At 42.4% G+C, this 15,836-nt stretch overlaps 1 protein-coding gene across 1 annotated transcript in view; it reads left to right on the forward strand.

Annotated features, from left to right (window-relative positions):
* Positions 1 to 15,836, forward strand: part of bicd1a (bicaudal D homolog 1a) — a gene marked incomplete at both ends in the record, with an annotated part of 80,460 nt that overhangs the window by 38,091 nt on the left and 26,533 nt on the right. The window contains 3 exons of the mRNA XM_080438004.1: positions 627 to 839; positions 12,873 to 13,025; positions 15,133 to 15,418. Of these exons, the coding sequence (XP_080294130.1) occupies positions 627 to 839; positions 12,873 to 13,025; positions 15,133 to 15,418 (652 nt within the window). The remainder of the gene's footprint in view (positions 1 to 626; positions 840 to 12,872; positions 13,026 to 15,132; positions 15,419 to 15,836) is intronic.

Consider the following 15,836-nt stretch of genomic DNA (forward strand, 5'->3'; position numbering starts at 1 on the left):
TTAAGGTGCAAAGAGTGCAGTGGTGGTAAAAGTACTCGCATTTTTTGCTTAAGTAAAAGTACTCTGTTACAAGTAAATGCCCGGAATTTAAAAAAATCACTTGAGTAAAAGTACAAAAGTATTGGCATCAAAATGTACTTAAAGTACCAAAAGTAAAAGTACTCATTGTGCAGAATGTTCCATTTCACAAGTTCGTCATGTATACAAATCTTTTGAAAATAGCCGATCTACAAGCTCACGATGCGTCACTTTGCGACGCATTGTGAGCTTGTAGATCGGCTATTTTCAAATGGCCAAAATGTATATTATAGGGCTGAAGTGGTTACTGTATGTTTTGTAATAATAATCAAAATGTACAAAGTAAGTAGTTACTAAAGGTTTCAAATAATTGTAGTGGAGTAAAAGTACAATATTTGCCTCTGAGATGTAGTGGAGTAGAAGTAGAAATATAGAAAATTGGAAATACTCCACTAAAGTACAGTAGTACTTGAGTAAATGTACTTAGTTACTTTACACCACTGTTGTTGTAGCCTCGGAAACCCATGCATTTTTTTTTGTTACAAAAACTGTTGTTGTGACTTGCCTAGTGACCCATGTGGTTGTCCCCTCGTCCCCTCCCTGTGCAGGCATTTGGCCAGGCCTACTCGAACCAGCGTAAGGTGGCCGAGGACGGGGAGAGCAACGAGGAGACGCTGCTGCGGGAGTCCGCCTCCAAGGAGGCCTTCTACATGGGCCGCCTGCTGGAGCTGCAGTCCGAGGTGAAGCTCAGGCGCTCCGTAGCCTCCAACACGCAGGCGGAGAACGAGAGGCTCAACGCCGTCCTGCAGGAGCTACGAGAGGTGAGCTTATACCGCTACTCGACTTCTTACAGACATTTTGTTTTCATTTTTCTTTGATTGTGTCAATTGTGTTGTTGTGTTCAAGAAAGACAGGTAATTAGGCCTGAGTACTAGATATCATCTGGGATTTTGGATATTGTAATATTAAAATATATTATATTAAAATAATATATTTTTTAAAATGACTTTTTATCTATCGATTAGTCACCCCACGGAGACTTGAATTCATGGATATGTTTTTGTTTTTGTCACATTCCTAAGCCAATAATTTGATGACCGGCAGCGGTTCCGGTAGGAGACGCAAAGAGTCTCCTTTGTGTCTCCTATACCGGAACCGCTGCCTACCGTTCCGCTGGTCATCAAATTATTGGCTTAGGAATGAGACAAAAACTAAAAAACTATCCATGAATTCAAGTCTCCATGGGGTGACTAATTGTTCGAAAAATATATATTTTTTTGGGTGAACTATCCCTTTTAGCCCTATTTTATGATCTAAAAAATGGTCAAAAGTAACGATAATTGTGTCCTTGTAGATCGACTATCGTCGCTATTATTGGCAATATCAGAAAAATATATTGCAAAAATGTATATTGCAACAAAAAAAAAGAAAGAAAAAAGGTTGACAACCACTGGTCTATATGCACATACAGTACATGCAGCAGTGGGAGATAAAAGCAGACCTAGTCAGCCAAAAATAAACCAAACTGCCATGTCATAAGCGTCTGTAAACCTAGCTAGGTGGAATTATGCCGTTTTCAATACACGATAGTGCACTTGGTGATACAAGCGCGAAATTTGGCACAGATGACCTTCATATGACCCTAATTGATAATCAACCTCTGGCCACGCAGAATTCCTAAGATTTCAAGATGGCCACCACCAGTTTTCAAAATGGCTGCAACTGGGCCAATGTGTTGGACTATATCGCTTTGCTGGGGCTTATTTTTATATAAGAGAATGTGTTCTGGAGGTATTCCTACCAAGTAAGATAAAAAATAACATTAGGTTCCAAAATGGCGGCATATTTTCCAATATGGCTGCCGATAAATTGCAGAAATGTAATGTTTTCTGGTCATTAGTGCCTCTGTTTTGAAGCCTAGTTACTGTTACCTGCCTTGTCTTACCAGTCCTGTGATATTGTCAGTGTTTCCACCTGTGTCCTCTTAGTCCCCCAGCCTATCCCAGTGTTGATTGTCTGTCGAGTTCACCTGTATCCTGTTAATCCCTGTCTATTTAAGCCCTGTGTTTGCTCTGTGTTCTTCTTGGGCTGCACACACACGAGGAAGATGACACAAGGATGTTCCTTCATGCAGCCCATGCTGCAAATCATGGTGCGTCAGATGCCATCATCCGCAGCTCAGATACTGACGTTGTTGTCATAGCAGTTTCGATAGTTCAAAGACTTGGCTTGAAAAAGCTGTGGATTGCCTTTGGAAGCGGGAAGGACCACAGATGGATCCCAATCCATGAAATTGCATCAGCTATTGGATCAAAGTCATCAGGTCTTTCCTTCTTTCATGCATTCAGCGGATGCGATACAGTTTCGTCCTTCCATGGAAAGGGGAAAAGGTCAGCATGGCAGACATGGAACGTGTTTGAGAAAATATCCCCTGTCTTCACCAAATTAGGTTCAACACCTGTTGCAGTAACTGATGAAGACATACAAGTCATTGAGGAGTTCGTAGTACTCATGTACGATAGGAGTAGTTCCTACAAGGAAGTGAATGAGGCACGACTAGATTTGTTTGCCAGAAAGCAGCGATCATATGACTGCATTCCACCAACAAGAGCTGCTCTGAAGGAACACTGCAAGAGAGCTGCATTCCAAGCAGGACATGTATGGGGCCAGTCACTCTTGTGCAGTCCTGTTTTGCCAAGTCCAATCCACTGGGGATGGCACCAGAAGGACAGAACCTGGCTTCCACACTGGACGGATCTTCCAGCAGTGGCCAAATCATGCCAGGAGCTGACACGATGTGGATGTAAAAAAGCATGTTCTGGCCACTGCAAATGCTTTAAGTTTGGACTTATCTGCACACCCCTCTGTGGTTGCAGTTGCTAGTACACTGGCCTGTCACTTGCCCAGCCACCATTGTAAATGAGAATGTGTTTATAATGACTTAATAACAAAACAAAAAGTAAGCACTAAGCTTTACCAAGCTAATAAATCACTTTCAAATGTTCCATAAATGTATTCTGTGTATGGTAATTAATACAAATACATGTACTACAAGCTCATGTGGATAAACCATAAGCAAATGCACATTTCTGCAATTTATCGGCAGCCATATTGGAAAATATGCCGCCATATTGGAACCTAATGTTATTTTTTATCTTACTTGGTAGGAATACCTCCAGAACATATTCTCTTATATTAAAATAAGCCCCAGCAAAGCGATATAGTCCAACACATTGGCCCAGTTGCAGCCATTTTGAAAACTGGTGGTGGCCATCTTGAAATCTTAGGAATTCCGCGTGGCCAGAGGTTGATTATCAATTAGGGTCATATGAAGGTCATCTGTGCCAAATTTCGCGCTTGTATCACCAAGTGCACTATGGTATCAATTTTCCGCCTAGCTAACCTGTCATATGCATATCGTCTCTGTCGGGTGAAAACTGGACTTTTCAGAATTCGAATTAAAAAATAGTAAAAGTAGCAGATCTACAAGCTCAAAACGCGTCGCTTCGCGCCGCGTTTGGAGCTGTGTAGATCTGCTACTTTTTGATGCTTTTGTGTGACGCTGTAGTATGTATGATCAAGTAGTAGGGCATTAATTTACGAAAAAGCAGACAAAAATATGGTGATAGGGGGTCTCTGCCCGACAGCAACGGTACGTGAGGTGTCCTGACTCCTGGGTGAACTGCGGTGCAGAGCAAGGGTTCGATCCGGGGTCAGACACGGCGGCGGCCACGACCCCATTGTGGAGGACAAATCCAGTGTTAAGCTGGAGAATAAGAGAAATGCCCTGAGCTCGGCACATGTGTGCATGAGAGAGAGAGAGAGAGAGAGAGAGAGAGAGAGGGAAAGAGAGAGAGCCTGGCCTGCTCTCTCATCACAGCACAGCATCACGTTTGGAGGGAGTTTTCAAATCACAACAAACGTGACACTAATAACGTTGACTTTTTTTTGAGTAATACAGTAGCTACTCACTTTGAACCCGGTGTGCCTACCTCTTTGCCTGCCACTGGCGAGGGAATTGGTCAGATTCTGCCAAGGCGCAGCTTGCCACTGACGAGATTGACGGGGTTTGTGTTTTCAGTGGTTTTCCACTAGATGGCGCTGTTCGCTACACTATGAATGATGCTCTCCCTGCGAGATGACGACAGACCCGGAATTGACGTCATTTTTTAAAAAAAACTCTTGTTTACTTTACCCCGGTTTATTTCCTGTGGGAAAATGGCTTTATCTCCGTTCCTGTAGTTTTTTGGGCAAAAACAAGCCACATTCAACACACCACAACTACGCAACGGATTACCGTCACCAGATTTTTTTTGCTGAGACTCCCGAGAGACCCCCGTGCGTGTAATGAGGCGATCGCCGTGACGACAGCGATCACGGAAAATATTCCATGATTTTTCAAAGGTTGGTAAAATCGCTCGTTTTCGCTGGCAGTGGCGTACCACTAACACTATTACTCTGGCAGTTAAAGAGCTACTGTAGTTTGGGCATGCCATTATAGGTCAAAAATGTAATAAAATAAAAAGTCTAAATGCTAATAAAAAAACAAACAAAAACAATAATAGCAAAAAATTGCCAATCTACAATCTTACAACACGTTGCGTCACGCCACATTCTGAGCCTTTATAGATCTGCTATTTTTGCTGCACAATGGCCATCATATGATGGAGTATAAATTATTGACCACATACGGTAGACCAAGGCTACAGTAATAATGTTGACCGTGGAGCCATTCTGTCTTTGGAGCCATTCTGTCTTTTGTGAGGGATAATTAACTAATTTCAGCCTGGCGTCCCTAGCGTGGTCATGTCAGGCAAAGCTCTTCTACAATTCTTTTTTTCAAAACATTTGAAAATCTTTCAAAAAATAGCTGATAGGCAATTTTCTTTTGTTGATATTGGAGATCGGCTATTTTTGCTTGTAGATTGGCTAGATCTTCGCTATGCGACACCCGTCGTATGGCAAAACATAACACCGGGCTTATCTGTGAAAGACTGTGAAGTGTAGTTGTTGGAATTTAATTTCACCTCATGACCCACACAAAGTACAGATACTTGTAGCACGGAGACAATAAGGAAAAAACCAAACTCAGACAGGCAGCCATTGGGTATAATGAAACAATTGATTGTATTCAGATCAGAGAGACAATAGAAGGTTTACAGTATCACAAGTCCGCAACATCGGCCGTCCGTCTCTCCGCCGTGTAACAGAGCAAGCACGAGCTTTTAACATTGTCCAGTAACATAAACATATGACATCATAGGATGTGACATCGATGAGGTTCCGGTTGAAGGTGGACCTCTCGGATTGGATGAGACTGATGGTTACGTCGTCGTCTGATGATGGTAGATTATGATGGAGGATGATGGTGACAGTTTATCTTATGGAAAAACAGCGTCCCCATGTCTGGGTCAACAGGTTTGACATCTGACTCTGACCCACTGGTCAGTGGAGATTTGGTGACACTAAGGGAGACAGCTGTAGAAGAGAAGAGAACACCCAGATACCGTGTTCCCAAAACAAGATTGCCACAGAAAGGGCTGCATGACTTTGACCTTGGCTGGTAGACAGAGGGACTAAGAGTACAGAGTACTTTTACCATGACAAAGTACAGGCCCATATGAGACCATAATTAATAGGACATTTTAAGGTTAAGGGACCCTAGACACATTATGATAATTCAGATAAGAGACCAAAATGACTCTATCAGTAGTCATGTTCACCAGTTTGTGAGGATCCTACATTGTTACACATTAATCAGCTCCTCATTACAGTAGCTCTGCTTGTCGCCTCTCATTTGCATGAAGGCATTTGCATATCTGTTGCATATTAACGAGGAGATGTCTCCTTTAACTGTGGAAGACAGATGCTGCAGCCTCACCAGGGGATTCAAAGCAACCTTTCATAATAGGCGTTTCTTTTTACACAAACATCAAGGAATACAGTCACAGTGGAAATGCACTTTTTTGGGTGGAGAAAGTTTACTTTGTTTGAGTGAAGCACAAAGTCACCCTTTCAGTCAAATTATGTTAAACTATAAAAGCTAGACTCCATTTTGTTCTCTCTTCTGATGTCAGTATTTCAATGGATAGCCTCTTGGCACAAGATATTCATAAGATATATGTATTCTGTTGCTGCAGCAATCACTTAAGCCCTATATATTTTGTTACATCAAAACAGCAGATCTACAATCTCAGATCTGCTATTTTTGCTGTTTTGCCTATAAAAATATCCCCTAAATAAGTATGTGAAGTTTAAACAGTTTGATGGATTTGTTTGATTGATTGATTGGTTGAATACTTTATTAGTCAGAAATGTAAACAGCACATGGTACAGTAAGTCCTGGGGGGACTTGTTTCCATTGTGGTCCTATGTATTCAATTCATCAAAATAACACAATAATACATGTCATGGAAGGATGAGGCAGCATGGAGATGATGGCTCTCTCCTGCCATGGCTTCTTCTACTACCGTATCACTATACTGTAGTGCTGAAATATACACAGTGGTGGAAAAAGTACTCAAATGTTTTAGTTATGTTATGTTATGTTTATTTATTTGATATGGACATCCCAATTACATTGGACGGAACCAGATGCATTGTTTACAGTGTATATAGCACGAGTGCTAATTTTCAACACCTGTCCACAGGAAGCTTTTCTAAAATACAGTAACACCAATCTAAAACCCAATCAAGTACAAAAATATATATATATTTATATATATATATATATATATATATACATACACACATGTACTAATAATTAACATCATCAAAATCAATATCAGACCCAATACAATTAACTAAACAAAAGAAGACATAATCATTCAGACCAATCAGTAACTATACATGTGAGCACAGTTGATTTGATTTTTGATTACTTAAAGGTAGGGTAAGTGATATATTTGGGTATCTTTTAGTTTTTTGTTAAAAAGGTTAAAGTACTATATTCTGACAGCAATCATTATTACAGAGTGTTTGTTCGGTCACAGGGGTCTCTCCAGCTCTTTAGTAAACAGAATATAGTACATTTTCAGGTAGGTGACAACATTTAAAGAGGTGGTGCCATGGTTTTGCACTTTTTCTGTTTTTCACGTGTCTATGAGGTTGATAGAACTTCATTAAGCCCCCTGGTGGTGTTTTTATGGTGTTTTATGTCTTCTCTGACTATTTTGAGTTTCTACCTGGAGGCTGAAACCTTGAGGGTCAAACGTGCCAATAGAAAAACAGCCCTTTAGTGACATAGTAAAAACATACCCTCCCCCTCATTATCGTAACACAACAGGTGTGGGCATGAGGAGGAGGAGGGACTAGGACAGGTGGGTGGTGCTAAGGTGGTGGAGGAGGTGCTAAGGTGAGAACCAGGTATACCTAATGAACTGGAGGCGTGTCCACATAAAAACATAATTTTAACAATTTCTGTATACTTTTTTGAAAAAAATCTTCCTCCTAGTATAACCATAATACCTGATGATTATGTTTTAGGGGGGGGGGGGGAATCACTGAAAATCACGGCACCCTGTCTTTAAGCCAATCAGGAGAGAGCACTGAAAATGCATTTTCTGTTTAACAAAGAGCTGGAGAGACATGGTAGACTCCTTTTACTGAACAAACACTCTATAGCAATGAGTAGAAGTAAAAGTATTGGAAATTGGAAATACTCCAGTAAAGTACAGCTACCTCAAAATTGTACTTAAGTGCAGTACTTAAGTAAATGTACTTAGTTACTTTTCACCACTGCAACAGTGAAATACAGTCCAACCATAGATTACTTGTCTCTCCCGTGTGTTCAGCTCTGTAGAGCCTCATTGATCCTGTTCAGTTCATACACAGCTCAGGCCTAATTCCCTGCCCCCTCATGAATATGTAACGAGACAGTGCACCAGCTGGACCTGTCCTGTCAATCACTACTTGTCACACAGCTTGTACAGCTGAGTTTATCGTGATGCTTATGTCGATGTGACGTTTCTGTGACATGCTGCTGGCTAGCTGCTACTGTGCGCTGGCTAAAGTGTTCGGTATGCATCGTCAGTGGTGTAAAGTAATGTACTCAAGTAATGTACTTAAGTACTCTTTTGAGGATTTTTTACTTTATTTGAGCTTTTTTACTTTATTTCCCATTTTCAATACTTTTACTTCTACTACACTCTTCCTCAGAGGCAAATATTGTGCTTTTACTACACTACAATTATTTGACAGCTTTAGTTACAAGTTACTTTGCAGATTTAGATTATTATCACAAAATCTACATTAACCACTTCAGCCCTGTATATATTTCGGCCATTTGTAAATAGCCGATCTACAAGCTCACAATGCGTCGCATCGCGACGCATTGTGAGCTTGTAGATCGGCTATTTTCAAAAGATTTGTATATATTATGAACTTGTGAAATGGGACATTCTGCACAATGACTGCTTTTACTTTTGGTACTTTAAGTATATTTTGATGCCAATACTTTTGTACTTTTACTCAAGTAAATTTTGATTACCGGACTTTTACTTGTAACAGAGTATTTATTGTGAAGCGAGTACTTTTTCCACCACTGCGCATCGTTGAAACTCAACACTGGGAGTGCTGTTGAAGATGAGCCTGTGTGCCCCTGATGACATGTTGTGTTTTGGCATTAACAGACACATAGAATCCAGCAGCTGTTTATTTCACTGTTCACGAAGTCTGTTACACTCTCTGTCACTCATGTTGCTCTGTGTTGTTCGTTACGTCCATGTCCATGTTCGTGTTCCGCTCCATGAAGTCTGCTCTCACCACAGGCCAACTTCACGTCCCCTCAGACTTGACAAAAATGCAAATAAACAGCATTCAGAAGAATCAGAATAAAGAAAATGAACAAATCTGCTTTGTCAGTCGCTGCCAATTCCAATGCTTAATGCCCATGTGCAATTTCAGATTGACTGAAATGTATGGAGACAGACAGTTGCCTGGTCTTGTTTTTGTGTTTGCTGCAGTGTTTCTGCTAACAGCTGAATCGTATTAATCTTGTTAGTAGGAATAAACACAGAAGCACCCAGGAGGAAGTGAACTAAGAAAGTAGAGGAGACAAAATGAGTTTTTGTGTATTTTCATACACAAAAAGGGGGGTGGTGCCCCAGAGGCGGGAAAAAAACGTTTCCCTTTTTTACCAAATGGGTTCCCAGATTGGGACATGATAGGATCCCTGCTTCTACAGTATGTTTAAACACCTTGCAAATCTAGAAGCTGTTGTCTGCTGTCAGACAGTCTTAAGATGCTCTGTTTCCTCATCAAGAATCAAGATGGGTTTATTTGTCACTCACTCATGCAGGTACAAGCAGTTAAATGTCAGTGGGACATGTTCCACAATACTGTGCTTACAATCTAAACCATTTAGACCTGAGGGCGATTCTAAAAACACCTCCTAAAACCTGAGCGTTTCGCCGACATTCACTAAACAATGTATTTCTCGCCCCCCGTATCAGATAGAAACATGAAATAAGAAGAAAAAAAAAGCATTTGAGAGCTTAAACTTTTGGCTTTTACTGAAAATCATACTTGAATTTGACTTCATGTTGAAAGTAATTTTCAGTAATAGCCAAAGACGTTCAAGCTCTCAATTATTTGTCTTATTTCATCCACCCCCACCTCTCTCTCTCTCTCTCTCTCTCTCTCTCTCTCTCTCTCTCTCTCTCTCTCTCTTTCATGGACCATATGTGTCCCCCTGTGTATTTCCTGTGCCAGCAGCAGCAGGGAGCTGAAGGCTGCCTGTGTCTGTGGATCAGCACTTCTACCATTATGTTTGTGGAGCCCTCCAGGCCTCCAAGCAGCCATTCAGCAGCTTCTCTAACCAATTGAACCCCAACATCCCCTCTTCTGCGGAGAACATTCACCAGAAATAGCCGATTTACAAGCTCACAACTTCGAATTACTTTATTTTCCTTTCGGTAACTTTGTTTGTGCAGTGGTTAAAACACACCACTCGCATCGCGACAATGTGTCGCAATCAGCTTGTAGCCAGGTCAGGTAGGTTATTGTGGCCTCCTGGTGGCGCTATAATAGGCCAATGTGAAAAGGGTGCCATTTATTCTTAGGCCTTTCACGGCAATCGGACACTGCATTCATGATTTGAGGCATTTTGTTCCAAAAATGTGTTTTGCTAAATTAGACCTGCTGGTGGCGCTATAACAGGCCAATGTGAAAAAGAGTGGCATTTCTTCCTCGGCCTAGTGGAAATGTGCGTGTGAAATTTCACGGAAATTGCAAGCTGCGTTCATAATTTGAGGCATTTTGTTCAAAACGGACCAATCCTGCAAACTTTGGAAGCCAACTTTAGCCAATGAGGATGGAATATGGGAAATCGGACAGATCCAGGTTGATCACATGACTATAGAGATACTGTGTACCAATTTGCATGACGTTTGCATGGGTTTTGCACAAATCGGCTATAACAGGCCCATGTGAAACATTTGGGGCAGAAGTTCTGAATTGGCATCCAGGGAGTGTGTGTGCACAGTTTCACAGCGACCGGGCCAACGGTGCCAGAGATTAGCCGGTAACGGACAGACAGCACACACACACACACGGACGGACGGACGGACGGACGGACAGACAGACAGGGGGTAAAACATACTCTCTCGCCATGCCTTTCGGCCTGGTGGAGACAATAATCAACTTTATTAGGAAAAAACAAGCCCCCAGAACCAAGAGGGAGCAGTGAGGTGCATGGGACATGCTGGCCAATCATAGGTACTGCAGCTTATTATGGCTGGGGCCAGACACATGAACGAGCGAAAACGGTTTTCGGCCAATGGGCTCGACTCACAAGCTTACGCACAGGGTTGCGCACGGGGTTGCGCACAAAGGTGACGCAAAACGCGTCACATAGGCCCCAAATAGGCCCCAAATAGGCCCCGCCCGTCATATTTCCCAACCCGGAAGAAGGGGTGAAAAGGGAGTATGCGCTGGGTGAGCAGCTCCATACAAGTGGATGGGCGGGGATTTCCGGTGCCCTCTCTATTATTTTTAACTCTATGGGAAAAACACAAAAAAAGGCTATGTCTGTCTGAGTAAAATCAATGAACACTGTGGAACAGTGAAACTGGGGGCGTGCAGTTAGCTGGGGGAAAGCAATATTGAAGAGGTTGGTTTTGAGAGCGGCTTTGAAGGATGGGAGGGTGGGGGCTTCTTTGATACACTCGCACACGCACACGCACACGCACACACACACACACACACACACACACACACACACACACACACACACACACCTCTCTCTCTCTCTTTCTCTCTCATTTCTATACTTCTTGTCAGTCTCTGATTTAGTAATTAACAATAAGCAAACGCTTAAATTAACACTCTTATCACTGCCATCACAGTCAGTAAAAACGAGATTATATTAATAAAGGGGAATTCATTTGAGGGTTGTTGGAAGAACACATCTTTTGTTTTTTATCTTCCTGTAAAAGGGCAACCTGTGTTCCAATGGATCCAATATAGTTATCAATTAGTCACAAGCTCTTCTTAATGCTTTTCATTCCTTCAATATGTATATAAAATCCACACAATTTTCCAAAATGGCAGATATGTACAAGGCTCACAACTACTACTTTTGCACAACACTGTTCTGTACGACGAAGTAGGGCATTAATTTCCACCATAAAAATAGGTTTCTGGCCAACAGTGATGATATGCTCAGGTTTCTGTGACTGTCTCCCTGCAGCAGATACTAAATAAATAAATAAAAGATGTAGCTGGGAGTTGGACAGTAGTGCTGACTCCTGGCTTTTTTTTACCGAGGTGAGACACTTTGTGTGGGCATCTGGTCAGTCCAATGTAATTGTGGTGGCCATGTCAAATAAAATAAACATAAACATAATAAACGTGACCAAATTTGACTGGGAGACTGTCATCTAGCATTTTTTCATTTTCATTTTTTCATGTCATATGAAAGCAGGGAATCATAGCAAAATAATGATATATTGGTTAATAAGATTGAGTGAATAGTTTTGAAACTACAGCTTATAGAACTGAAGTAGTTAAAACTCTTTAGTAGAGAAAACACCACTTGAATTAGAGGTTGCTAGCCATAATGCATTTATTTCATATTTACATGTCGATTTAAGCTCTGACATTTATGTCAGACATACTCTAGTATGTGAAGAGTCTAACTGGGCTATTAACTCAAGTTTTGAATGGGCACCAGCAAGATGACTGTCTCCCAGACAAAAACAGTCACATAATCTGAGTGCCTCCTCTTTATTGTGAAAGTCAAAATGCAAACACTTCAGCTCTGATCATCAATTGCTGGGATTCATCTGATAACACAGCTGTTTGTGACGTTTTGTGACGTTGCGTTTAATGTGTTCGTGTGCTTTTGGGTTGTGATGTTTTGTGACAGGTTTTGCGACATTTTATGTTCTTGCTTTCAGGGGTTTTGTGACGTGTTCGTGTGGTTTCAGGTTGTGATGTTTTTTGACGTTGTGTTCTTGTGCTTTCATGTTGTGACGTTTAGGCCTGTCACAACTATTACATAATCGCCTAACGACAATTATTTTATATAATCGTAAATAGCATTTCCATTTCCACTATATTTATTTTTGGGAAAGTACGTTATTAAATGATTAAATATGTCATTCAATATGTCATTCATTTCTTTGTATATTCACGTGTATATTATTTGTCATATCTGCCCTGTGCAACTTCACAACCTAAACGCCAAACAGAAATGTAATTTATATTATGTTCCAGACCAGTCTTCAATGACAAAAACACAATCAAATCGTCAATCGCGATTATTTGTGTGACAATTAATCATCACACAAAATGTGATAATCGTGACAGCCCTGGTGTGACGTGTTGTTGTTGTGTGTTTCATGTGCTTTCAGAGCAACGAGATGCTGGAGCTGCAGAGGACCAGGATGAGAGAGGAGATCAGGGAGCTGAAGTTCCGAGAGGCCCGTCTGCTGCAGGACTACACTGAGCTGGAGGAGGAGAACATCACCCTGCAGAAGCTGGTGTCCACGCTCAAACAGAACCAGGTCTGTCTTCACCACCTATGACGTCTCAATTGGCTCCATATATGCTTCACAGGTGTTACCAATGATACTGATGAAGGCTCTGTTCCATTTCGTGTAGGACAGTGGTTCTCAAACTTTTTAATTTCAAGGACCCCCATAACTCTGAGAGTGTACAAATGGAACCAAATGGACCCATTTGTACACTCTCAGAGTTGTAGCCTTATTTAGACAGACTGTAGAAATGGAACTAAAAGGACCCTTACAGGTATGTAACTCTGAGAGTTAAAAAAAAAACCCACACAGGATGGTACAGTGGAGATTGGGGTCCCAGAGATAAAAATTAAATGGGGGTCCGTGGCTTAATGCATATCAAACTGGGTGTGATTGAATTAAAAAAGGTTGAGAATGACTGGTCTATGGGAACACAAATTGTCGTGTTCGGAGGAGGGAAGTCGGGCGGGGAGGCCAATATTTGTCACTGCACAACAACAGTGCAGCACGCACAGGGGATTATGTAATTGTGGCCTAACCATGACCCACAACATTGTCATCGCTTCAGGCAGGGCTATGATGACACACAGTCTCAGTGCATCAGGTAGAGCTACCATGACACACACACATTCTCATTGCATCAGGCAGGGCTACCATGACACACACATTCTCATTGCTTCAGGCAGAGCTACCATGATGACACACGCGTTGTCATTGCTTTAGCCGTTTCCCACTTGGCGGTGGCTTCTTTGAAGGACTGTACTGTACATTTCATTGAGTTATCCTGTCATAACGCTCCAGGTTCAATGTCATTGTGAGTATTATTACTATTCAGCTCAACCCCTCCTTGTCACCTCCAATTGTGACACACATACTGCTGTAAAATAACACCAATGTCACCACTCCTAATAGAATTATTTCAGTGTCCTCGTTGGCCCTCATACATTTATTCCTGCACACATTCACACAGTGTGGCTGTGTGAGTCACACCTATAAAGGCTGACATCACATTTTGTCACCATTCCCAGAGTGGACACATTCACGGGAAACAGAAGCAACGGTGTATAGGAAAGGAAAGACATGATTTACTGGCCCCTGGAGGAGGGGGCATTACTTTTACTGCTTCACACAGCAGATGGCTGCTCAACATGTAATCACGAGATTACATCCTTGTTTTTATTTTTATATTTAGGTATAGAAGGACAATTATAAATGTTTGATTTGTACTGTAGTTCTGAAATTAATAACATATGCAAACATTTTGTGATTTACATTGTTTGAATATAGGTAATATGTGTAACTAGTAACTGTTACTTATGGTGAGATATAACTTCCTATATGCTTTCTACTTTCTACCCGTAGTATCCATTGTAGGTGGATTGGCTAGAACCAAATATAAAACATTATAAAACACTCCTCTCCTCTCCTCTCCTCTCTATCTCTCCTCTCCTCTCCTCTTCCCCTCCTCTCTTCCTCTCCTCTCTTCCTCTCCTCTCTTCCTCTCCTCTCTTCTCCTCCTCTCTTCCTCTCTTCTCCTCCTCTCTTCCTCTCCTCTCCTCTCTTCCTCTCCTCTCTTCCTCTCCTCTCCTCTCCTCTCCTCTCCTCTCCTCTCCTCTCCTCTCCTCTCCCTCTCCTTTTCCTCTCCTCTCCTCTCCTCTCCTCTCCTCTCCTCTCCTCTCCTCTCCTCTCCTCTCCTCTCCTCTCCTTTTCCCCTCCTCTCCCCTCCTCTCCTCTCCTCTCCTCTCCTCTCCTCTCCTCTCCTCTCCTCTCCTTTTCCCCTCCTCTCCTCTCCTCTCCTCTCCTCTCCTCTCCTCTCCTCTCCTCTCCTCTCCTCTCCTCTCCTCTCCTCTCCTCTCCTCTCCTCTCCTCTCCTCTCCTCTCCTTTTCCCCTCCTCTCCTCTACCTCTCCTCTCCTCTCCTCTCCTTTTCCCCTCCTCTCCTCTCCTCTCCTCTCCTCTCCTCTCCTCTCCTCTCCTCTCCTCTCCTCTCCTCTCCTCTCCTCTCCTCTCCTCTCCTTTTCCTCTCCTCTCCTCTCCTCTCCTCTCCTCTCCTCTCCTCTCCTCTCCTCTCCTCTCCTCTCCTCTCCTCTCCTCTCCTCTCCTCTCCTCTCCTCTCCTCTTCCTCTCCTCTCCACCAGGTGGAGTATGAAGGACTGAAACATGAGATCAAGGTTCTGGAGGAGGAGACGGTGCTCCTCAACAGTCAGCTGGAGGACGCCCTGCGTCTGAAGGACATCTCAGAGGGTCAGCTGGAGGAGGCTCTGGACGCGCTGAAGAACGAGCGCGAGCAGAAGAACAACCTGAGGAAGGAGCTGGCGCACCACCTCAGCCTGAGCGACAGCCTCTACGGAGCCGGAGCCCACCTGGCGCTCACCGTCACCGGCGTGGAGGGACTCAAGTTCCCCGACGACGCCAACAACCAAGGTTAGTAGAGTTTAGCTTTTGTTTGTATTTTTTTATATCGTTTTTGGGGACAGTTTCAAAGGAGGGTTTGCTAGTTTAGTTTAGGCTTTGTTTTTTGAAAATGTTTTTGTTTAGTTACTATTAGTGTCACTATAATACTGTAATTTTGTCCAATCTGTATGGTAGAGTATGTTAATTCAATATAACTTATACAATTGGGGTGGTTGTATTTTAGATCGTGTCAAAGGTCATGTCTCACCTAGACACAGGATATGATACAAATTTTGACCTGATGGTCAAGATTCTATTTATCCCCTGAGCAAGGCAGGCTTGCTCAATGGTAAAAGTTTCAGCACTTGCGCAGGAAACCGGGTTCAAATCCGGGGTAGAAGAGTTACATAGTGCATTTATGATATATTGCTTTTACCCATTTAGACCT

This window comes from Gymnoscopelus braueri (genome assembly GCF_963280865.1).
Source record: "Gymnoscopelus braueri genome assembly, chromosome: 9".
In the NCBI taxonomy this organism is placed as follows: domain Eukaryota; kingdom Metazoa; phylum Chordata; class Actinopteri; order Myctophiformes; family Myctophidae; genus Gymnoscopelus; species Gymnoscopelus braueri.